This window comes from Polypterus senegalus, chromosome 1 (assembly GCF_016835505.1).
Source record: "Polypterus senegalus isolate Bchr_013 chromosome 1, ASM1683550v1, whole genome shotgun sequence".
In the NCBI taxonomy this organism is placed as follows: Eukaryota; Metazoa; Chordata; class Cladistia; order Polypteriformes; family Polypteridae; genus Polypterus; species Polypterus senegalus.
The window spans coordinates 271,916,703-271,943,000 of record NC_053154.1 but is presented as its reverse complement, the minus strand read 5'-3'; the positions used below and the strand labels follow the sequence as shown (position 1 = coordinate 271,943,000).

General features: G+C 37.7%; 1 protein-coding gene across 5 annotated transcripts in view; it reads right to left on the bottom strand.

The window, feature by feature from the left end:
• Window positions 1-26,298, bottom strand: part of zgc:171482 (zinc finger protein) — a 605,896-nt gene that overhangs the window by 352,252 nt on the left and 227,346 nt on the right. For all 5 annotated transcript variants that reach the window (XR_005636136.1, XM_039774216.1, XM_039774229.1 and 2 more), the window contains one exon: window positions 17,050-17,209. Coding sequence is in view for 4 of the 5 variants with exons in the window: in XM_039774216.1 (XP_039630150.1) it covers window positions 17,050-17,209 (160 nt within the window). In the remaining variant the exon portion in view is untranslated. The remainder of the gene's footprint in view (window positions 1-17,049; window positions 17,210-26,298) is intronic.

Below are 26,298 nucleotides of genomic sequence, written 5' to 3'. Positions count from 1 at the left end.
TGATTTTACAGTTATATCCCAAAGACACGCACGTTAGGATAACTGATAATTCTAAATTGCCTCCATGAGCGATTATGTGAATGTGTCCTACAGCAGACTGGTGCCCTAACCCTTGGCAGTTCCTTCCTTGTGCCCAGCGAGACCCTGGACTGGACTGAGTAGGTCTGAGAATGTTATATTATGATATGCTTCTATTCTTCTTTGATAGTGCATATTGTTAGTAATAAAAAATAAAGATGGATTAAATTCCTTAAGCCAAAGAACTTAGAGAATCCAGTGGAACAAATTTGTTTTATTACCTCCGTTTTGTGCCGAGATAGAGGTAAAAGTCAGCAAACTCCTCCCATGCAGCCATTTATAAAGTTAAGACATCTGCATCAGCTTGCTGAACTTTCCCTGACATCTCCATCATCACTTTGAAGTGGCAGTGGGTTCTTCATCTAAACAAGAGGCCTATTATTAGACAGGCACTGTGTGAGCCGTAGCTGCTCGGCTCTGTATCAGCAATACGTCCCTCATGGATTTCTGCAGCTCTGCACGCTGCGGCTGACAAATGATTTGTCTTCACTGTGCTGGCATCCCACTCACCTTCCAGGGACCATTTTTCAATTTCACTTTTCAAAATATAACTTTAAAAAGCACATAGGACAACAATGGCAACTATTTCAACAGAGGCCTGTCGCCAGCTGGCTGTCCTTTAGAAACACAAAAATATTCTTTGTGGAGCCTGGAGCGTGCAGAGGATTTATTTTCACCAGAGGCATGATGTTGTTTGTGTAAAGTTTATGCAGTTGGTTTTAATTTAACTTAAGCCATCTGCCTCTGGGGTGCTACATGAGACATGGTGACAACAATACATACAGTAATCTGCTGAGATAAATATACTCTAAAATGACAAGACACAGCATTACCAAGCTCTAAGGGGCTTTCAAAGGACCATGCTACTGTATGACTGAACTTGTGTCACAGAATTCCTCTTAAATTCTGCATTTAGATTGCATTTTTCATGCTGATTAATTATTTAATAGAAGAACAATGGGATACGGCAAGTACTGGAGCAGAAGTTCCGCAGGCTAGTACATACAAGTAGCATTAGAGAGGCCTATTCTGCAATATGTGTCCTCTGCTATCTGCTGTAAAAGTCAGGTGAAGTGGGCATTGCCTGGTCCTTTATTTAGGAGATGAAGTCAAGACAACTGGGACCACTAGAGGGTCTTCTAGCAGAAAACAGCCAGGGTTCTACTTTACATGGGTAGCATTGACCATGGAACTTATCCCCAGGGTGCCTCTACAAGCAGAGCCTTGTTGGGTTTAAAAGATCAAATGTATTTTGGTATATTTATTGAGGAAAACGATCAAATATTACATATTTGTGAGTGGCAAAAGTATGTGAACCTCTAGGATTAGCAGTTAGTTTGAAGGTGAAATTAGAGTCAGGTGTTCTCAATCAATGGGATGACAATCAGGTGTGAGTGGGCACCCTGTGTTATTTAAAGAACAGGGATCTATCAATGTCTGCTCTTCACAACACGTTTGTGGAAGTGTATCATGGCATGAACAAAGGAGATTTCTGAGGACTTCAGAAAAAGAGTTGTTGATGCTCATCAGGCTGGAAAAGGTTACATAACCATCTCTAAAGAGTTTCGACTCCACCAATCCACAGTCAGACAGATTGTGTACAAATGGAAGACCATTGTTACCCTCCCCAGGAGTGGTCGACCAACAAAGATCACTCCAAGAGCAAGGCGTGTAATAGTCGGCGAGGTCACAAAGGACCCCAGAGTAACTTCTAAGCAACTGTAGGCCTCTCTCACATTGGCTAATGTTCATGTTCATGAGTCCACCATCAGGAGAACACTGAATAACAATGGTGTGTATGGCAGGGTTGCAAAGAGAAAGCCACTGCTCTCCAAAAAAAAATTGCTGCTCGTCTGCAGTTTGCTAAAGATCACGTGGACAAACCAGAAGGCTATTGGAAGAATGTTTTGTGTACAGATGAGACCAAAATAGAACTTTTTGGTTTAAATGAAAAGCGTTATGTTTGGAGAAAGGAAAACACTTCATTCCAGCATAAGAACCTTATCCCATCTGTGAAACATGGTGGTGGTAGTATCATGGTTTAGGCCTGTTTTGCTGCATCTGGGCCAGGGCGGCTTCCTTCATTGATGGAACAATGATTTCTGAATTATATCAGAAAATTCTAAAGGAAAATGTCAGGACATCTGTCCCTGAACTGAATCTCAAGAGAAGGTGTGTCATGCAGCAAGACAACGACCCTAAGCACACAAGTCGTCCTACCAAAGAATGGTTAAAGAAGAATAATGTTAATATTTTGGAATAGTGAAGTCAAAGTCCTGACCTTAATCCAATCGAAATGTTGTGGAAGGTCCTGAAGCGAGCAGTTAATGTGAGGAAACCCACCAACATCCCAGAGTTGAAGCTGTTCTGTACGGAGGAATGGGCTAAAATTCCTCCAAGCCGGTGTGCAGGAATGATCAAAAGTTACCGGAAATGTTTAATTGCAGTTATTGCTGCAAAGGGGGGTCACACCAGATACTGAAAGCAAAGGTTCACATACTTTTGCCACTCACAAATATGTAATATTCGATCATTTTCCTTAATAAATAAATGACCAAGTATAATATTTTTGTCTCATTTGTTTAACTGGTTTCTCGTTATCTACTTTTAGGACTTGAGTGAAAATCTGATGATGCTTAAGTTATATTTATGCAGAAATCTAGAAAATTCTAAAGGGTTCACAAACTTTAAAGTACCACTATAACTGTACCTTAAGTAAAACATTGAGAAGTAAACGTTATTATGTATCTGGAAATGCATGATAGCTAAGTTAAGACATAATAAAATAAATAAGCAGTCAGTTTTGAAAAAGCATGAGTTTTGATGCTTGAAAAACTAGTGCGACATCCTAATCTAGAAACCGTAATTAATTTATCTACAAAATCATTGTTCTAAGAAGTCCTAGTTTGTCTGAAGATACCTTTATAGAATAACTCAATTCCAGTCACCCAAAACCCAACTTTCTGGATTTCCTCTGTACTCTCGTAATGTCAAGCCTTGCATTTGCTCCTTTACAATTTCCAAAAGATGGAAATCAGAGGGTTCCAGATCAGGAATGTAAGGAGTGTGGAGGAGAACCTCCCATCCCATTCTCTCAATGTCTTCAAAGATCAAATAAGCAGAGTGGGGCAAAGAGTTGTCATGCTGCAGAATGATCTTCTTTTCAGGGTGTTTATTCTGCAATGCACAACTAAGCTTTACTGTTTGGACACAATCAACAGCGGTAATGGTTTCTCCAGACTGTAGAAATATGATCAGAATACAGTAATGTTGGAACAGTACTAAAATTTTGACTTCAGTATTGATTCCAGCTTTCATACCTTAGTACCAGTACCAAAGCAGTTCCAAGGCAAAAAACAGATAACCCTCCTGACTTCCTCATCGCTGCACTTTGCAATTCACTAACAGGATTATTTGCAGATCATTCACTCCTTGGTGAGCCTGGTGCATTTATATAAATGTACACGATTAAAAAGCAGGAAGGGGGGTATCCACATTGGTAATTCATGCTACATGTAATAGATATATTTGATTTAAAAGAATTGGATCTAAGAGATCTGATCAAAGTAATAAATAACTGAGTACAGGGAGCTTGAAAACTACTTCCATTACTGAAATTAAATATATACTGGTTCCATGCTGTTTTAAACATTGGTTTTTTTTTTTTTTGGTACTTTTTCAGTACCGGTATACTGCACAACCCTAGAACATACCCCTCTCCATCCCAAAAGATGGTACCCACAACCTTTGCAACCTTTGACTTCTTTTTTTCTTGGTGAATTTTGATGATATCCTCTTACATTTTCTCTCAAGTTTGAAATGGCAAAACCAACTTTCTTCACCTGTTGTGATACTGAGCAAAAAATGGTCTCCTTCATTTTGATATCACTCAGTCATTTGTGTTGAACTTTTATGTGCTGATGCTTGAGGTCTTTAGTCAGTAAATATGTGACCTAGCAGACACACATTTTCCGATATCCCAAGTTTTCAATCATCTCCTCAACTGCATTGCATCCACTTCCTAGCCATGTTGTTATTTTTCTCACCTTCACTCACATGTGTATTATCTCTAATGAGTGTATTAACCATTGATGTGTTCTGTATAGGCTGTGTGGCTTTGACTGCTACAAGGTTGATTTTGGTTGTCAATGTATCCATCTTTAAAATACTTCACTCGCCTTTTCACAGTACTGGCAGTCTTGCATGTTATCTCTGCATACACACTGAAGCCTACTGTGTATATTAGCTGTGTGAATTTCTTCTTTAACAAGAAATTCAATCACAGCACACTGACAAAATGATACATCACTGTCGGCCATTTTGTTTCATGTCTGTGTGGTCACATGATTTAAGCTAATGTTGCCATTAGTAACCCAAGAACACAACAGGAGATGGCTCTTCTTCTCAAACAACATTCAAATATATGTTTGTAATGTGGCTTTGTTCATTAATTTAGGTATGACCCTTGTGTTTCTGATCCTTGCAATATACATTCTTCTATGAAAGAGCTCATAGTAAAGTAGAGACATATCTAATCCAGGGGAAACATGGTAAGTATCATGTGTAAAAAAAAAATAAATGCACATGTATGTCATAAGGGGTTGCGATGTCTTTTTATACATCTGCATGAAAATGCTGCATATGTGGAATGCTAATCAAAGAAGGGGAGGAAGATCAGGATGGCACAATGTAAAATTGTTTGGGACACTATACAAAATAAGGCCTGATTGATTTATTCATTTGTAAAAGTTTTTTTTTAACTTATTTGGTAATATTATAAGCATTAGAAATGCATATGTGTTATGCAGAGAAAGGCATACTGCAATATTTTTGGGAAAATGAAAACAAATTGCTGCCCTTTCTGTTTTCCACAATGCTACTTAATCATGAAAAGAGTTGGACTGGAGCCCACCTCAGGGGACAAAGTGGAACAGCAACCTGGAAAGCAATACCAGTCCATCATGGTACACTTTTATTTCATCTACACTCTGCTTTGTTAGCTTTCATAACAGGCCTCATGTTTTTAACAATATAAAACCATCAGACTAGAAGGTGGAAATGAGCTGCTGTCCCAAGAAAAATGCATTTTGCATAGACTTTGAAGATCTCATACTTTTTAATTATACATGTTTATTATTTTAAATTAATATAGTCGTTCAATGCTAGATCTTTTGCGGACAGGCTTATTATAACCTGGTTAAACCAATGTAGGGTTATAGGGTGCTGAAGTCAATCTCAGCAGGAGCGAACAATGCGTGAGACACCATTCTATCACAGGGCAAACTCTTACACGTATTCAAATTTTCTCATACTGTGAATTACCAATCAATCTAACTGGCACCGTTTTGGGATGTGACAGAAAACCATAATAGGAGGACAAAATATCCCTTAAACATTGGAAGAACATGTACATTTCATAGAGATCATGGCCTGGATGGGATCTGAATTCTGACCTCTCTGCCTGCTGTGCATGACATAACATTCTGATCAGATTTTCTCTCTTATACATAGAAAATAACATTTTTGAACAAATAAATTGTAATTTTAATAATTCACCAGATATTCCCCATGAGTGATGGGGTGTGCTAGTAAGGGGATCTGATTAGTAATAATAAAACAACATCTGTTTTTCACAGCCACATAAGTAAATAGTGATGAATGGTATCCATATATGTCTGCCTGTGACGATAGTTTGTTGGTATGGAGCTACTGTTGCTAGCCTGGGAGATGCATGCAAGTGCAGTAAGAATTTCATTATACTATGGACACAAGATAGCACCTGAAAATTGTCCAAAAAAAGAACTCTATACTCCTCTGCAAATTAATAGCGATCACCAGTGTAAGATATGAAACAATTACTGCCCAGTTTCAGAACTCAGCATCCATTGCATTTTTTCACAATTAAAATTTAAGGAAAACACATGAATACAAAATGCCATCACAAATAAAATAGGCTCCTAATAAAGCAACCGTCTATCCAGTTCACAACCTACTAAATTTGACTCTAGGAGAGTGGTGCCAGTCCACTGCAGGGTACACCAGTGCACAAACACTAAGCCAGTTTAAAAATCAGCATTTAACATAACATGCACAGAGTGAAATTTGGGTGAAAGCAGAACCATCTTGAGAAAACACCACACAGACATGCAAACTTCACACACACTGCAGCCAGGTCAGAATCTGAACCCTCTTCCCTGGGGCTATGAAGGATGAATGCTAACTGCTGTGCCACCCTCAAATAAATCAAAGACAACTAATGCCAATAACGTATTTTATTGTAAGCTGACTTTGCTTAGTCCAGATAAAGTACTGATGTCGCTCTAGGCAAACTTGTGAATTATTCTGGCTCTTTACACACATATTTTCTTTCCCCTTAAATGATTAGCTTTAAATGACCAGTTTAATTTACCTTGTGAATAAATTAGCCACATGCCCATTGAAATTAATCATCAACCGCATATCCTAAACTAGTGATTATTTCCAAGAAGAGAGGAACAGACTGCTTTCAAAGTTCATCAGTTTTAGAAATGCTCACATTATCAGCAGTACAGTAACATTTTAATATTAGAGGATCGGCTTACCCACCCTTGAAATATGTCAATTAAAGCAATGGCTGTGGGGGGAACCCATGTTGAGTTTGCTAATGGAAAGCATAAAAATTGTGCCAAAAATAATGAAGCATTAAATTACCTTTATAGTTCATATATTAACTATACTTATGATCTGTAAAAATTTCAATTTCACATCAGTTTGGAATTTTAAACTACAGAGGCTTCACTTGTAGATTCTGCTGGAGGCACATGCCCCATTCAAAGTTGATGTCTTGTGACTGTTGCTTCTAAGACGGGAGCTGGTCCTTGTGACTGGGAGTCTATTCAAGAAGGACAGATTAGACAGTCCTGGATATCAAGATATCATGTTATGACTTGATTTCACTCCAGCGGATTAGCTGGTTCCAGAATACCGGATAATTGGCTCATGCAATCCCAGATAGGTTGCTCAGAATTAACATGCATTCACTGCAACATTTACAAGCCCTTATGAGTTGAGCGCTGAACAGTTCATCGATTTTGGACTACAAATCTGAGAAAAAGAGAACAGTAACATTTGTGCTGCAAGAGTAACAGCTGCCATCAGCCAAATGAACTACAATACATTCATCCATCCATCCATTATCCTAAATACAGGGTCACGGGGGTCTGCTGAAGCAAATCCCAGCCAACACAGGGCGCAAGGCAGGAAACAAATCCCGAGCAGGGCGCCAGCCAACCGCAGGGCACATACACACACACACCCACACACCAAGCACACACTAGGGACAATTTAGGATCGCCAATGCACCTAACCTGCATGTCTTTGGACTGTGGGAGCACCTGGAGGAAACTGACGCAGACATGGGAGAACATGCAAACTTCACACTACAATACAGTAGTCATGTAATGTTGTCTTATTCCATTACAGAAACCCAAATCAAAACAGCATTAATAAGGATACAGCTATAGGCATTTATGGAAAAAGGGAGTCTTCAGAAGTGTTTCTTTAAAATGCAAGGTACCTACTCCACAGAAGGCATGAAGGTGGGCAGTTTGTTCCACCAGCGAGTCTATATTCAGTTATTATTGCTCAGAAATGCTGCATATGTTCAAATTTGATTGCCCTACTTATGACTCTGTGGAATTCCTCTATGATGGTTGTTAATAGTTTTGGTCTGAGAAAGACACCCTGTGTGTGTGTGTGTGTGTGTGTGTCTGCAGATATCTGTTTAAAGTTTGGTACACTTTTGTAATCACTATGTTGTGTGGCATCTAAAATGTTGTGAGGAAAAAAAACACACAGGAAATGTCCACGATTTTCAACGATTTCAGCTCAAATTCACTTTGCATTACATTGAACTTGTCATGTTTTAGAGTTACTTTAACTGGATTTCATACTAATCCTGCTTTCCCAGGATTGATGATAAGTGAATGGATGGATAGCTGCAGAGTGAACATAAAATCAGGTCATGTAATTTCGACTGGGGCCTTCCATTTCTCACTCTTTATTTTATATAATATTGTTCACAGCATGCACTGTCACAATCTACTTTAGAGTGCAAATATCATTGCTTTGTAACATTAGACGCTATAGCGTTATGTTGATTTCTTCCATGTAATATAGCTAATCAATCCTCTGATGCACCAGTGCTGTGAGTGTAAGGAGAAACACTGAAAAGAGTTTATGAAATTGTAGTGAGGGGACACACCTACCATTATATTAATATCAAAGAGCTAATAAGAGAAGGGTCACCCTTTGTCTTCAGAATAGTTTCAGTCCTTCTTGGAATAATATTATATGCTGTTTTATGGGTTCTTCACTTTGTATAGTGGGATTTTACACAAATCTAAAAGAAGAAAAATTTCCAGCTCTTTAGGGATGAAGGAGATAGAACTGTATTTCTCATTCTGTGCCCTACAAAAAATGAAACTTCAGTGATGAAACAAATATTAAATTAGTTTAATAGTGTGTACTGTACAGGTGCAATATAATCTTGGAATATCCTGAGTGAACCGTCTGAACCACAGGGTGCATGCCTTCATATTATATGGCTATTTTATATCATTACAGCTAATGACTTCCACAAGATGGTTGCCTATACAATTACGGATCCCCAAAAATGTTTAACACGTGGCAATAGCCATCATAGGTTGAAGGCATCCTTTGGCTTTCTCCAAACATATTCCTATCTGGATGTAGGAAATAGGATGAAAAATGAATTATCTGACCATAATACTTTTTTCCATTACTCAGTGGTCTAGACATTATGCTCCTTGGAGACTGGAGCTGGACAGAAGCAAATTATGAATGGTAACCATGCTATAAATTGTAGCTTTTTGAAGTCCACATTGATTAGATTTTGATTAGACACAAATGTACTGATTATGTTTTGTGGAAAGTTTTTACGCAGTACTTTTGTGGATTTAGCATCTATAATGAGAACTGTCCATCTATCACGTTTTGACTTGTGTCTACTGTTTCTTCTTCCTGATGCTGTTTGCTTTCATTTATCATATGTTACTTTTTTAAAGTAAAAGTTACCCTTAACACATGAAACAATTTAACTTTTTCAGTTCAGTTACAAAGTCAGAACTTTTTGGCAGTCAACCTATTATGGCTCCCTCTTGTAGGTTATTTTTGGAATTGAGATTTTAGTCCACAGTAGCATGGATAAATTTGAAAGGCTGTTTGCATTTTAGGAGTTTTCTGTCCACACTAGCATTTTCAGATTGTTTTAATTGAGTTTGTCATCCACACTGAAATGCCAAAAACGCATAAATCTTGTCTAATGGCCATATGTCCTTTATCAGCCAAGTAATTTTTTGTTTATGGAGCAATCCTGAAATAAATTGAAATGCTGAAAGAATGGGGAAAAAAACAAAACAGGTTTTTTTTTGCCTGAATAGATGATGAAATAAAACTTGCTTTTAAAAGTTATAAGCGACTATACATTTGCCAAAGCCTTGTAAACTATAGACTGGGAGTCTAGAAAATGCAAATACTGTATAGTGAAACAGACGAGAGTTTCAAGGTGCTGTTCCCATCTGCTGACACAAAGAAGTTAGTGACTGACCCCACTGTAAAGATGAGTGAATTATCGTGACAAAACACAAGTCTGTGGCTGATCAAATGATAACTGTGCTTTCTTTTTTCTTCTCAGATTTTGAAGAACTAAGTTTCCCATCCACAATGATTACAGTGATTACACTGCAATAATGAAGTCTTATATGATGTGCTCCAGAGGCATCTATGTTAAATAAAATTCTTATATACTTCATGGAGTCATGACAGCATATATACTCTATCAACAAATTAAACTGAGGATCAAGAGGAGTTTGGGATCAAGAAATTTTCCCTGTCAGTTTTCAAATTTATCCATGGTAGTGTGGACTAGGTCCACTCCTTTATATGTGGGGTCTATGTCAGTGTTTCTCACAGGTTGTGGGATGACACCAGTGGCTGGCAGTGTGCTGTTCTTGGCTGTGTGAGTGGGTCACCAAAGTGGTAACATTTATCCCTGATTGTAACTGTGGCCATTTCACAAACAGGGTGCAACTCCCCGCTCTTATAGTCACACTCACTTCACTTCTGCATTGACAATAAACTTGAAAAGGAGACAGTAAAAGTTGAGAAATGATGGTTTATGTCATTTCAGCCACACTCTAAATATTTCTGCATGTTTCTTTCTTTATATTTAACATTACTTTTTTATGTTACAGTTCTCCTTTTAGGTTATATCTCTAGATATTTAAATACAAATAAAATAAATTGAGTTAAACTGGATGCCTTGAAAGTGAGAGCAAAACAAAAGTATTAAGCAGGAGGAAAAAATGAGATACGGACAAACCCAAATTTACAAGTCTTAAATTCTTTGTAAAACATCACATCCCCTTTTATCACAAGCATTCACACTTACAGTAACATGAAACTACTGGGAGACAACATGGCAAACTTTAACAATTCTAAGATATCTGAAAAACAACATGCGACTGGACTGTGTGTTGTTAACTTAAGAGAAATACTTCCTTCACACCAGTGCCACTTCATTATTATAAAGCTTACCCCAGCACCTTGAACAGTCTTTGTCAAAGCAGCTCTTATTTCACATGTATGGGTGGCATTGTTGAAAAATGTCGGTCATTGTAAACATTCTATTTCCCTCAGTTAACCTAAATCTAAGAAATTCGATTGTCTAATATTGATTAATAGGGATAGGAGAGAAAGATATTGAACCAGTGCAGCTCTATTTAATGTGACAATCCATAAAGGCCAGGCCCTGGAGGTAAGAATGCTGTTTCGTTAACATATTTTTTTTTCCAAAGATGCACTGAAGCGTGCAGCTGTCCCAGTTCTGTAAAATGGATTTTTGGATGGCTCTGTGTTCAGAGGTGAACAGCCTCCTCCTTTTCATTTTACTGATATCACACATTTCCAGCTGCCTTTCCTTCAGGCTGCTACTAAAAGCCATTTAAAAGAAAAGAGAGAAAAGTGATTGAAAAGTGCTACCAGGTGGGCACATCTCTAGAGGTGATCGGCTCCTACAGTTTGTGTATCACACATGCTGGGCTTGCCAGAGAGAGATGGGGAGAGAGGGAGAGCATGAGTGAGCGCCTTGGCTGCAGAGATAATAATGGCTTGGTGACAACCTGGGAAATGCTGTCTAGGACGCTTTATTGTAAGCGTGTGCGCATGAATGTGGAAGAAGTGATAACCTTTAGAGAGAGACGGACTCACGACAAATGAATATACATTCCTTCCACTCTATTCACTTGTTTAAAGGTCCTGTCCATCATTTCTCAAACCTATACAATTCAATTCAATTGAATATTAAAAGATAGGGTGAAATGTGAGCTTGTGGAAAGTGATGTGAGCCTAATTCAATACAATGGTTTAGTTCTTTTAACGCTGGTTATCTATATCCTCAGGAAAAAAAGAAAAAAATACCCTCCACAATTCTGATAATATTAAAATATTATGATCAAATAGTAAGTTTGTAGGAACGCCCAATCAAAGATCCACATTGTCTCCTGCATAGCAGAAGGAAAACTCCCCAGAATGACAGCATTCTAAATTATTATAATCATTAGAGCCATGCTGAGCAAGACAATTGTGCACTGGTATCTTGTGGCCCAGAATTAAGTCAAAGTAAAAGAATCTACAACATGAAGCATGAGCAAAAATCAAAGTAAAAAATGAACAAGGAGAGACAGATAGCTTAGTATTACTGAGGAGAAGAGCATTTAACTGCCTTGCCTACTAATATACAGCGTAACAGTGAGGCAATGAATGGATAATGGGTGGATGCATGGAGGAACGGATGAGTGTCTGGGAGTTGCAGTAGGCAACCCAGGTTTAATGAAGAGTGGAGCTATTAGTTAGCATCTTTAGGAGACAACTGAGAAGTGCCTCCCCATAGACGTACTGTAATTCAAAGCACCCAAGAGCAATTTGGGTTTGAACAACAGTACTACTGTAACTTTAGCACTTATTAAAGAAGGGAAGAGATGGCATATGACTACTCTTTAATTTTTGATGATGCATACTCTTTACACTCCAGCATTACTTCAGCCTAAACATGCTGAAAAAAGCACTGCTAACATGGTGCTATGATTTGTGAGTGTGTCTAGTCTTGGGGTCATTTATTACAATGCAGCATCCACAATGATGTAAATCTGGGAAAATCTATTAATAAAGAATGGGCCCTCATTGGTACGGTTGCCAGGTTGCTGCTGCTGCTTGCCAGCTCTGGGGGTTAACTCCTTCCGCTGTTTAGACACTTGAATGCTCGAGTTAATGACTTCATGTAGGCAGCCTAGCAGCTTCCTTTAATTAATCTCTAACTGACCCTGTGCCACTCATTAAAGAGGCAAAGCACAAAACCTTACAAATAACTCATTAATGGCAATCAACAATGTTTCTAGCAGCAGGTCTATCATTTTAAATGTCCCATTGAGGACAGATTCTTATAACGCATTCTGACTTTCTCTGGCAATGCTCTGCTCTGTGGGATAAAGGAACTGTGCTTGAACCTCTGACTTGTGTTCCTCACTTTGAACTTTAGAATCCTGCATCATACTATGAGTTTTTTTTGGTTTCCATAGAGAATGCTTTTGAAACGCACATTGTAGAACTTGAAGAACATGCAAAACCTATTACATCAAGACTGGGACAGGACCCTCCACTTTTGAGATGGCATAGGGCAATGCTGGAGACCTCAAAGGTTGACACCCTAAATTTGGCATAGACATCTCTCAGTCACTGATGATGTAGAATCTTAGAAGTTATTTTACACTAATATAACATGCTTACTGTATTTATTGGTGTTATATTCAGTTTTTAATTAATATTTGGGTAGGAGTCAAAATTAGGAAGGGTAATTCCTGTACCCAGCATACTCATAAACTTACAAAGTTCAATTTTTTCTACTATTCTATTTTACCCATATATAAGACAAAGCCGGAGGTGGCAGATTTAAAGATGTTAAGATTTGCACTGGGTGTGACGAGCATGGACAGGATTAGAAATGAGTACATTAGAGGGTCAGCTCAGGTTGGACGGTTGGGAGACAAAGCTAGAGAGGCGAGATTGCGTTGGTTTGGACATATGCAGAGGAGAGACGCGGAGTATATTGGGAGAAGGATGTTAAGGATAGAGCTGCCAGGGAAGAGGAAAAGAGGAAGACCTAAGAGAAGGTTTATGGATGTGGTGAGAGAGGACATGCAGGGGATGGGTGTAACAGAACAAGATGCAGAAGACAGGACGATATGGAAAAAGATGATCTGCTGTGGCAAACCTCTAATGGGAGGAGCCAAAAGAAGAAGAAGAAGAAGAAGAAGAATGATAATCTTCTCAGTGTATGCATGGATCTTGTGAATGGTTCTTTATCACAAGAACAAAATGTATCTGTCTGTTTTTTAGGTTGGAATGATTCAAGGATTGTGATTTTTAAGTGTTATGGTAATATAGATGATTTAAAACAATATGTTTCTTATGGTCCCCTTTTGCTCTTTTTTGTGTTGTGTTCTCATTTCAGGATTTCTATTATCACAGAATGCAATTCTATCCTTTGTTTTTAATTTCGAGCATTGGTTTGAGCAAGTTGAAATATTTACACATCTTATTTTCATTTTCTGTGTGTGCTGCTATTTTGTGGCTTTGTTGCCATGACAGCCCATTACAGATGGTGCCGTCCTGGAAGTCACACATGGTGACATCAAGATCATGATGATTTATAAGCCAGTGTCACATTTATCCTGGTGTCCAAGATTGTAGAAATTTAAACAAACATTTCTGTGTGCTTTTATGACTTTGTGTTCTGGGCTTTCTTACAATAATTTATTGTTTTGGTTTTGATGACAGGATTTATTGATCTCCTGGTATTTTTTTTTTATTTTTAAGTTTGTTGTTTTTGAATATTATTTTTATATATGTTATTGTTAATTCTGTTTTTGGTTTTGTTCAGCATTTATTTTGTTTTTTGATGTTTATCAATTCTTTTGTATTGTTTTACTAGGCAAAATACCCGGCGTTACATAGGCATATCTAAACTGGGAGAAAAATGTCTTTTGTAAACTCACCATAGCTAAAGACAACCTACAATGAGATAATAAAATGTACACTTAGACCAAAGCTGTAATCCTGCAAGACAATGAAATTGTTATCCAAGTCCCATTGAATAGAACAATTAGATTCTGCTTTGGCTGGCACTTGAAACTTTCACCAGGCTAAAGATGATATCCTCCCCACAGCAGACTTCTGCTATCTGATGGGAATTGTAGTCCATGCATGGGTGCTAGTTTCTGAGTTGCCCCCGTCCCATTATAGCCCCTCTTCCTGGTATAAAATATAGCCTATATTTTAAGTTGGACCTACAGCAAGGCACAGGCAAAGTTTTGTAAAAATCGTTTCTTCTGTTTTTGCATGATTAGCAAATAAACAGACAGTCAAATAAATAGAGAAGCAAACAGACAATCGAATGGCTTACAGTTTTTGTTTATCTGCCGTATCTCCTTTAGGATCTGATTAGGCAGATGGGATACTGCCTCGGCTAGCATTTAAGGCAAAACTCTAGTTACAGTGGAACCTCAGTATTTCATCTTAGCTTTGATTCCTGTTTTTGATTCTTGCCTTATTTGTTATAGGATTTTGTAATTTCAGGTCCTCCTCTGTTTAAAGATACTGTTTACTGTTAGCAGATTATTGTATTTGTTTACTATTGGGTTTGCTTCTTTTAGTAAAATGTACTCTTGCCCTTTTTCCTGCCTTTATTTTTTGTTAATGCTTTTCTCCTTCGCAAAATCTTTAAATATTAAGAAAGTGTGTCTTTATTGCTCCTGGGACCAAAGGATTTACAGTGGCCCTCTAATCACCTCTGGACATTTAGAATTTTTGATATTTAAAAGACTTAGCTCCATTTTTGAGCATGTGCCGGCAAGAAGCCTGACATTTGAATTTGGCACTAGACTGTCTGGTATGATACCTATACAGGGAGTTTAGACGTGTAAAGAAGGCCGTGTGGGTTATCTGAGGCATACTCCCATTTATGAGGCTTTAATTTGGTAGAAACCAAAACAGTATTTTGACTTTGATTCATCTACTGGGCCCTTATTCTATAAACCTGCCATGTCTCCCCTTTAACAGAATACTTTAATATTAAAAAAAAGACTTGGAAAATGAAAGCACCAAAAACAGGCCGGAAAAATCTTAGTGGGTGGACAGGCAGAAAATCAATACATAGAGTGAAAGGCAGGAAAACTGATCATCTAAATCCAAACCACAAGGCACTGAATGAAGGTCAAAAGAAACAAAACAAAACAAAACAACAGCATTTATTTATATTGCACAATGTCTTACAGTGTAGCTAAAATAGCATTACAAACAGGTAAAATAGAAAATTCCAGTTACAATGAAAATAAATTAATTAACTAAATATACATGAAGAATAAGGAAACAAATAAATAAAAACATAAATGTAAGAGTCCTATCCAAAAGTCCAAATATTTCTATTGCTAAAGTCTTCTTGGAAGAAATGTTTAGTTATTTCTACTCTAACAAAGATATAATAAACAGTAAAGTGATCCAAACCTACGATACTAGATGTTCCACCATCTTATATAGGTGGAGTGTGATGACAAAATGTGTCTCGTTACAGGCAACAGATGTATCAAAGGTAAACATATAGACATAAAAATCATAAAATGGCGACACCCATGACAAATAAAACAGTGTTGCAATAGCAGTACAATAATAATGTTTATAATTATTAAAAATATAATTGGGCATTACCGTAAAACATGAAAATATTCCAAGATTATCTATGACACTGTAAAGACTGATGATAACTTTTAACATGTTCAACAATCCATGTTCCAGTTTTTTGCTTGATTTCTAAATATAAACCAATTCTCTGTCCCTCAGGCCCAATTTTAAACATTCATTTCTACATTTAAAAGAAATATTTAAATCAATTTCATTGAATGCAAGGTTTTCAAATAGGGGAAGTGGACTGACACATTTTTTTCTTATGGTGATATTCATCCATTATCCAACTCGCTATATCCTACCTACAGGGTCACAGGAGCCAATCCCAGCCAAGGCAGGAACAAACCCTGGGCAGGGCTCTACCTCTTCTCATGGCGCGCGCACACACACACTAGGGACAATTTAGAATCATCAGTGCACCTAACCTGCATGTCCTTGGACTGTGGGAGGAAACCCACGCAGACACAGGGAGAACAAGCAAACTCCATTTAGAATATTATAATATTAATAAAGTATCGTATTTCAGGATTTAAAAATACTCTCAAATTCTGTATCAGCAACATGCAGAAGGTTAAGGTGCCTAAATGGAAACCACAAAAGCTTTTAGTGCAAATTCAGAACCTCAATGTGAGCCTTGGAATGATACAAATTGTTGCACTTAGGAACACTGAAACTGAGAATGAATAAAAGGGACAAGCACTCCTTAGTAGGAACCAAAGACAAACAAAGGAAATGAAACATCACTGAGGTGCAGCTAAAGTTAAGGTAGATCCTCACTACAGGGTAGGGCATGTCATTTTGCATAAGTAGATTAATTTCTGATTTGTGTGTGATTATCATTGCATGATTTTAAAATAAATCATCTCTGTTTGGCATATTACCATATGGCATAATTTGTTTTGGGTACTGCAGGGGGTGGGCCTCCATGGCATTGAATTAACACATGTCTCATTTCGGAAAAGTGTTAAGTGAAGCAGATGAATGGGCCTTGCTTTCAGGGAACATTTCATGTAACTCTTGCTAATGTTTAAATAGTAAAAAAGTTGGTGAACAAAATTAGCATCATAAAGCTTCCTCCTGCTTTCACAAAGCTCTCTCCACTACAGCATCTCATCTTTATGATACTTCATTCTTGTGACAACAATGCTAACACACCACCGCATTATCTTCTCCTACCTGTAGTGTTGGGGGTGCTAGGTGGCTCACCAAGGACAAGCCGCACCCGCTTTGCATGTGTCTTCCCCTGATAGTGGGACTGTGCGACGATCGCAGAAGTGAAAAACATATTACAAAGTGTGCAGCACTTATTCCTGTCGACTTCACATTCATCGCTGTCCTAGGAAAGGAAAGAAGAAAAGAATGTTATTTAGTAGCAATGAGAGTGAAGGGTGAAGGGTGAAATGGCAGGGATCCCTGGTGGTGAACAAAACACTTGTTTGTATTTTAAGGAACAAAATATTATCCAATTTGGAAAACAAAACAATGGGTGCACAACATACCACCTGTTACTAAAATATAGCCTGTGAAGGAATACCATCTATGTTGCAGGTGAAAGGATATTAATATCTGTATCAGTATCAGTCATTTTATAGACATGCTCATTTTAAAGCTAAAACATTTCCAGTAATTTCCAAGATAGATAGATACTGTAGATAGTACTTTATTTGTTTCAAGGGAGACTTTTTTTTACAGAAGATCAAGCAATATTATAATAAAGAACGATAACAATCTCCTTCAAATACATACATGAAATCCAAAAAGAAGAAAATGTCTGACTTTATTTTCTGTTAAAGATAAAAGAGCAGGCAGAGTGAGGCATTACGAACTTGTATTGCTGTTTGGTATAAAGGAGCTCCAGTAGTGTTTCTTGACAGACTTCTGCTGAATGAGTTGTTGGCTGAAAGTCCTCAGGGTTAGGGTTTCAGAGAGAGGATGTGTAGCATTATTCATAATGGCACTCAGCTTTGTCTTCATTCTCTTCTCCACTACTACCTCCAAGGCTTGAGAGTACATCCCATGACTGAAGTCTGCCTTCTTAATCAACTTGTTGATTCGGTGGGGCTCTCTTGAACAGCCCAGTAAACCTACTGGATGAGCTATAATTCTACAAAAAATCCATGAATGTAATTCTTTGTGTGCACTTGTTTTTTGCAGTATTCCCATCAAAAATACATAGTATCCGCTATTAGCCTATGTGAGTCTGTGTGCCCTTTCCTTCAAAACATATAAATGTCAAACAATCATTTCTGCACCGGGGCAGATGATTTGGACTGGATCGGGGTATTCGTTATTCAGTGCTACTGATAAGCAGTGATTGAAGTTTCAAATAAAAGTGTGAGTCATAAAAAGTGCTGCTAAGAATATCAAATAAGTAATAAACATTCATCATATGTGCCAATGATTTAGGGATCAGGGCAGCTAGTGTTCATACCTCAGATGTTTGTGTGCTCAGGTTGGGGATGAAAAAGGAGATGGATGTTGTTTACTTCACATAACATGATGGATTAAACATATTTTCTTAAATGAGAAGCATTTTTGACACATTTCCAGTATTCTGTGGTAATCACGCACACTTAAGCACACTCACTAATATCAATCAATCCAAAAATTCACACGGAGAACTTGCAAAACCAATACAGACCCTGGCACAGTGAGGCAAGAATGCTAGCTCTGTGCTATTGCTCTGCATAAGGTAAAAAATCTGCATTAAATTTATTAAACACTATTAAACTAAATACATGCCTATAACTTTAGGCCCATTTTTGATACTTGATTGCAAGCAACACACATGTTAAATCTCACCGTGAAAACTGTCACTAGACAACCAAAATACAAACAGATGCATAATGATAACAGCGGTAGTATGCACGATGTTTGTGAAATAATGCAATAATTGTAATACTTTTTCAAAATAACACAGTACTTTACCAAAGCAATGTCATACAGTAATTATTGAGTAATAATGCAATACTTTTGTGAAAAAAAGCAATAATATTTTTTTGAGGGATGGGAATAAACCTCTGTTTTCCTTCTACGTTCCAAAACTTTTTGTTAAATTAATTGACAATTAATTGTCCTGTCTAGTAATGGTTTCTGCCTTGCACCCAATGTTGCCAAGGATAGTCACACACCCACCATTACAGTGAACAAGTAGGCTTCAGAATAATCTATTATATAAATTGTGACAGATTAGGGCTTTCTCCGCTCCCTTGTACCCTCAGACCACACGTCAGACACCAGGTAAAAGTCCAAAAGATGAATATTTATTATAATAATAATGTGCACAAAGCACGCTCCTCTCCACAATTCTCAAATAAACAAACAATACTCAAATAACCAATCCTCCACTCCCAGACGCTTAGCCACCCTGCCTCCCAACTCAGCTCGCGGTCTGGGAGCTCCCACAGTCTTTTTATATCTCCTGACCCGGAAGTGTTTCTAATCCCCAGTCCATTTGGCTCTCAATCACTTCCGGGTCAGGTACAAGTTCTTTTCTTCACCCCGGAAGCATGTCATTCCTCTTGTCCACGTGTGCTTCCGGGGTGTAGGGAAAATATCCATTACTCCTCCCTGCAGCGTCCCCTAGTGGCCCCCATGGCATCCAGCAGGGCTGTGCATAAAAACTCCATTGTCCATGATGCCCTGCTGGTCTTCTGGAGACCTCCATGCTGCAAGGAGGGCTCCACCTGGCGGCTTGGGGGTATTGGCCGGGATAAACGGCTGGCCATTCTCCACAAAGTTAACAAATGTTTATTCAGTGGTGCTTGCAAATTGTATAGCACTACTTTCACATTTTTAGGTCATCCGTTTTTGTTAAAATTAAATCTTTACCAAAGACAAACTGAACTTCATTTTATTTTTAGTATTGTTCTCTTTTGTAATAATGATGCCTTACATAGGGTGTGGTGGGCTGGCGCCCTGCCTGGAGCTTTTTTCCTGCCTTGCACCCTGTGTTGGCTGGGATTGGCTCCAGCAGACCCCCGTGACCCTGTAAAAAGGATATAGCTGGTTGGATAATGGATGGATGGATGCCTTACATAGGATGTTTTTTGAATAAAATGTACTCAGGAAATGGCTAGATGAATAGAAGGTTTATATGGGGACTTTCACAAACAATTTAGGTTATATCAAAGTGCAGCACAAAATAGAGAGCCTGTGACACCAATGTTTTTATATACCAATAGTGCAGGGTTCTCAGACTCCAGTCCTGGAGGGCCACAGTGGCTGCAGGTTTTCATTCTAACCCTTTTCTTAATTAGTGACCTGTTTTGCTGCTAATTAACTTTTTTTGAATTAATGTTATTTGAATTGCTCTTGAAGGCCTCAGACCCCTTAATTGTTTATTTTCACTTAATGAGCTTCCAAACAATAGTAAGATACAAAATGAGCCAAAACATGACCAGCAGACTGTGCCCATCATACACTACCTGAAAATAAAGAAAGAAAAAGGTTTAAGGAATGTTGATCTGCTCAGGTCCACAAAACATTTTAACAGAGCTCTTAGAAAAGAGAAAAACAGCAATTTCAGAAATGTCTGCTATGGGTTTAATTAACAACAAGAATCGGCACCTAATTAAAAAACTGCTTGGGGTAAAATTGGTTGGAGTTTGAGGCCCTGACTTAGTTGGTCTTCTATTGGCTCACTTACTTCACATTTCATTTCTGTTTGGGTGCCATTTCAGGAAAGAAATGAAGCAATTCAGAGGAACGATGAATTGATGAACGATTTAGGGAAACGAATCTTAAAAAACAAGTCAATTAAAATTAATTCAAAAGAAGTTAGTTAGCAGCAAAAATAGGTCACCAATTAAAAAAAGGGTTAGAATGAAAACCTGCAACTACTGGGGCCCTCCAGGGCCGGAGTTTGAAAACCCTGAAATAGTGCATGTCATCCATAGTGTATGCATAATCTAAGCATAACTAACTTCCTTTTTTGTTTTCCCTACAGACTTCAAAGAGGCCACCCTTTTCTGTGAAAGTCCAATTTGAAAAGATGTGTCACCAGTTCCCCAGTCCTTCAAGTACTAACAGCCTTCTTCACATAACATACGGCTGCACCTGCGAGCATTTTACTGCTCCTCAAGCAAAACTGTGACTTTGAACATCCTCACAGGCAGCTTTGAGCTTTAGAAACTGGCATTCCCCATCAGTGGAACATTTGGTGATGATCTGATTAAATATTTACAGTATTCCTTCTTTGCTCTGTGGCTTGCCTCTGCCAATGATCATTTAATTATAAAAGAGTTGTCAGTGTTTCAGCATGAAATCTCCAGGTAGATGTTCCAATGCCTCCTAGTGCATTCAGGTAGCAATGGGTAAACAATCCATTTGGAGTTACAAGCTGCTTTCTATATTTTAAGCAGAAGAGAACAGAACCAGGTGATGCACAAACAACACTGCAGCTTAGATTATACTTAGACAACATTAGCAAAAATACATTTATCTTAAGCTTATGACTAAATTGCCTTGATAATCTGTTTAGTTTCATTTCGGAAAACTCTTCCAATCCATCAGCTATAGGCTCCCAAGAAGTTTCAAGGGAGTTTTAAGTTTCGCGCAGTGTGGAAACTTGATTGCCTCTCTTAATGTAAATCCTCGGTCATTGATGGTTTTATATCTCCTTATTTTTTGCTGCAATTATGATACTCTTTTGATACAATTAAAGCACTTGAGGATAGAATACTGCAGTGCTCCTGCAAAACAGGGTCAGCTGGTCAAACAGCTGTTCCAACTCCTGAAGTGGTTATTTGGGATTGTCCACAGTAGCATCAAAAGAGTCTCCACTCTATGGTGCTATTGCAACAAACATTTCTGAATTATAATTTATTTAAAGTGTTGGTACTTCAAGAGTCTTGCCTCAAACCCAACTACACAACCATATACTCCTCCAACTGGTTAGACTGTACTGGTTTATGCGTCATTATTTAATTTATTTCAAAGCTGTGCTTACAAACTTCTGACGGCCAATTTGAATTGTAGACCTGCCTTTCCCCCTTATTTGTTGGTCAAGAGCCCTGTCTACTGTTTAAAAATTCCTCCACATGCAGCCTTATGTTTCCTGTCTATGTGTGCACTGATAATTGTGGAAGCAATTATTTAACAATCTTCTTCTTTCGGCTGCTCCCATTAGGGACAGCGGATTATCTTCTTCCATATCTTTAGCAAAAAAGCATGCTTATGTTTTGCACATTTTGAGTGTAGAACTGGATAACACAAATGTGGATTATGTGACATGAGTAATCTGAGATTTTGTTTTCACATTTCCATGAACATTTTTCACATTATGGTTGTACAACATATTGACTTCTATTATGTCATAAATGTATTTCTCTCCATTATGCATGAATAGTACAAAGTACATAGAGTAAGTAACATATTACAAAATATTCTTAGGTGGAGTATTCCTTTATGAATTCAGTGTTTGAAATCTTAAAAATCTGTGTAAAATTATTTTAGTTTTAATGAACTATTTGTTTACAGTTTTGTTTTTTTTTTTGCGATAAGTACAAGTTTATCTATCTTTGTTTTAACTACTTGACTGTCTAGCTCCATTTGTAAATTATTTTAAGTTGTTTCTAAATCTGCACCACACAATTCCCTTCAGTATGATGCAGTGAAATTTAACAAAATCAAAACAATGATGACAGTGGAAAGCCCTCTGCTGTATGTTCATGTTTGCAAACCTAGATACCTCGATCTACAAAAAAGCAGCTCTAACTACTATGTCACCATACTGCCCATTGTTATTACTGCTGCAGAAACTCTTCCCACTTTTCATTCCTCTTTTGCTTTGTTATTTTCCAATGCTCACGTCTCTTGATTTTCTTATGCTGTGTGTTTCCTTAATATCCTGTACTCTTTTTGTTACATCTCTGCTGGGATGTGAAATCTAATTAGATTAATGATGTCAGGTGCTGCAGTAATTAGGGCTGCAGATACCTGAAGATTATTTAAAGACTTCAGTTCCCAGAGCCTCCTTGCTATAAAATTAGTTGCTCATATTCTCTGCCTTATTTCTGTGAGCTTTGTAGCCTTCTGACTATCTAGGTTGTATGTGCTTTTGGCTTTTGCCATTGTTATTTAAATCTAGAATTCTGAATTTGTGCAACTTTTGATTTAGTGATTTATTGTTTCTTTTGTTATTATTTACTTTAGAATTATACTTTTCATTTGTTTTAAATTTTGGAGTTTAGTAAAATATAATTCAATTAAATAATGAAGAGTTGCATTTGGAAAATGTGTTTTGGAGGTTTTTTCCCTCCGGTTTAGGTTAAATCATAACACCCATAAATCTCAGTAGCTGAATATATATAATATTTAACAGATTTAGTCTTCTATAGACAGTGTAGTTCATATTGAGAGCCACCTGTAAGCTCCTATGGAAAACACCAGGCTATGTGCTTTCTTAGACTGAGCTACCATTTGCAATCACATGCACTAGCCCAACTAATGATGTTGCTGCACAAATTAGAGTCTCTATTAATTTATGCTTAAGAACAACAAGAACATTTACTTATGTAGCACATTTTCCATACAAACAATGTAGCTCAAAGTGCTTTACACGATTTCAAAGAAAAAGTTACAAGAACAGAAAAACAAATAAGATTAGGCAACACTATTAAAGAATAAATTTATACTAATAAAAGGCAAAGCCCTCACTCACTCACTCACTCATCACTAATTCTCCAACTTCCCGTGTGGGTGGAAGGCTGAAATTTGGCAGGCTCATTCCTTACAGCTTACTTACAAAAGTTGGGTAGGTTTCATTTAGAAATTCTGCGCGTAATGGTCATAACTGGAACCTATTTTTCTCCATATACTGTAATGGGCGTTAGCTCGATGGCCGTGGGGGGCAGAGCTGCGTGTGACATCATCATGCCTCCCACGTAATCACGTGAACTGACTATGACCGCAGTACGTAGAAAAGAAGGAACAGCCACCAAAGAGCGCTGAAGAAAAACGCCGAATACTTTATTCGCGAGATACAAGTTCAATGAGAAGACACGAGGTATAAACGAGACTTTGGATCACTTTGTAATGGAGTTAAAATTGCTGTAGTGAGAAACTTTTAAGTGCCGGGTCTTAGCTAACATTAAATAACGCCGTGGACATCGCGAGATCGCACGAGATAGCACAGGGACAGCTCAGAAGCTTCGATGCATGTACTCCGAGCGGCTCACGTGAACTGACTATGAATGCAGTACGCAGAGAAAGCAAGACCTCTAAAGAGCGCGGAGAGTTTTGCTCACATGAATGTGTCTGCAAAAAGTGGCGTTTCCTGCATTGCAAAAATACTACAAAAGTCGGGCAGCCGGCGCGCGCGTAGCTGTGGCGGCCTTTGAGACGCTGACTGCGCTTTTGCCTTAAGTGAAAGTAAACACTTTTCATTTTTTTCCCCCTTCCCATGAGCTATAGCCCAGACAACTGTAAACACGGGATCCCTTTTCTAGACTGCGGCAAACTAATATTAAGGCGCTTCGCACTTTCTTTTACACGTATACGATTATGAGGTCGTCAGGTCAGATTATGAAGACACGCACAGGAGTGGAGGACTGACAGTGCCATCCCGGACAGTTAATGGCAGGGCCGTCTCTCCAGTCTACTTTGAGACCCACCGCGACGCTCATATCGTCAGCGAAGACCTCTCTCTACACTATATTAAAGAAAATGGCAACTTTCCATTCTTTACATCTTTTTTCCTTTTATCCCCAACCAAACCCTTTCTCTCTTAACACTGCAGAGGACACAAAACTAATTTTCTTTAATTGCTGGTAATGCCGGTAAGGCACATTACTAGAGGCAGAAATTTGAACGTTCACATAGAAAATGTAATTTCTATACCACAGTCGTCATGTAGCGCCTTTCAAAAGGGATCTACTACCGAGAGATCATCCATGTACATTTTAGCTGCTGTTAGTTACTTACCTGTTGTGTTACAGTCTTTAAAATGTAGTTTACCCGCAACCACTCCAGTAGTGCTCAATGTTCCTGTACTTCTTAAAACGTTGTTTTACTGTTTAATAACTTATAGACTATATTTTATTATTTTTCCATTGCACTCAGTGACCAAAGCTATACACACACATATAGACACATACAAACATACACATAAGTATATGTATGTGTATATATATGTATGTATGTGTATATATATATATATATACACACACACACCCCTATCTAGATTATATATATATATATATATATATATATACTAGTAAAATACCCGCGCTTCGCAGCGGAGAAGTAGTGTGTTAAAGAAGCAATGAAAAGAAAAGGAAACATTTTGAAAATAACGTAACATGATTGTCAATGTAATTGTTTTGTCACTGTTGTGAGTGATGAGTGTTGTTGTCATATATATATATATATTTACACACACACATAAACATATATATATATATATCTATACATATACACATATATACATACATATATATCTACATATATACACATACATATACACACACACATAAATCCATACACACATACATACATACACACACAAATACATATATATATATACATACATACACACACACATATATAAACATATATATACATATACATACATATCTACATATATACACACACAGCTATTTCAGTATCAGTGCAATACGCTGCTTTGTTAAAACGGATGACTCCGCTCTTACGTGCAAGTCTGCGTGGATATTATGAACTATCGTATTTGTTCAAGTTCTATTTAAATTTTAAATAGAAGGAATTTTTATTTAGTCGACAGAAATATCTTTGGTAGGAATGGTAAAACAGACAGGAATATTATTCGTGAATAAATCAACTCAAACCTTAAACAACTTATAATATTTTGCTCTCCATAAAAATATATCCTGTCTAAATTATACAAGTTAGAAATAAAGTAAACGTTAAAAGAACAAACATTCAAATTTCTTTACTCTTATGTAATTTTATATAAAAAATAAACTTAGATTTTAAATATCCCAAAAGATTTTGCTCTCCATAAAAATATATCCTGTCAAAATTATACAAATTCAAATATGAACATGCTGCATAACAAAACCTGGAAATATAAATAAAATGTGTTCCTTTCAGCAATAACAAATCAAATCATTCAGTTGTCTTTGCTCATATGTCATTTTAGAGCTGGACGCCTGGCATCTTTTTTTGGCCACAAGTTCGTTTCTGTTTGGTGTGAGGTTCTGTGTTGTGGAGATTCTCAGGATGGATTGCAGGTGCTCATCAGTGAGGCGACTCCTGTGTGCTGTTTTGTTAGTCTTTATCACTGAGAAGAGCTTCTCACACAGATATGTGCTACCAAACATGCACAAGGTTCGAGCCGCATGTAGACGGACTTTTTTTGTTCTTCAAAGTCACCAAAGCGCCGTGCAAACTCAGTGCGCAGTTCGCTCAGTTTATCAGCAAAGTGCGTATTTGGGAACACCGTAG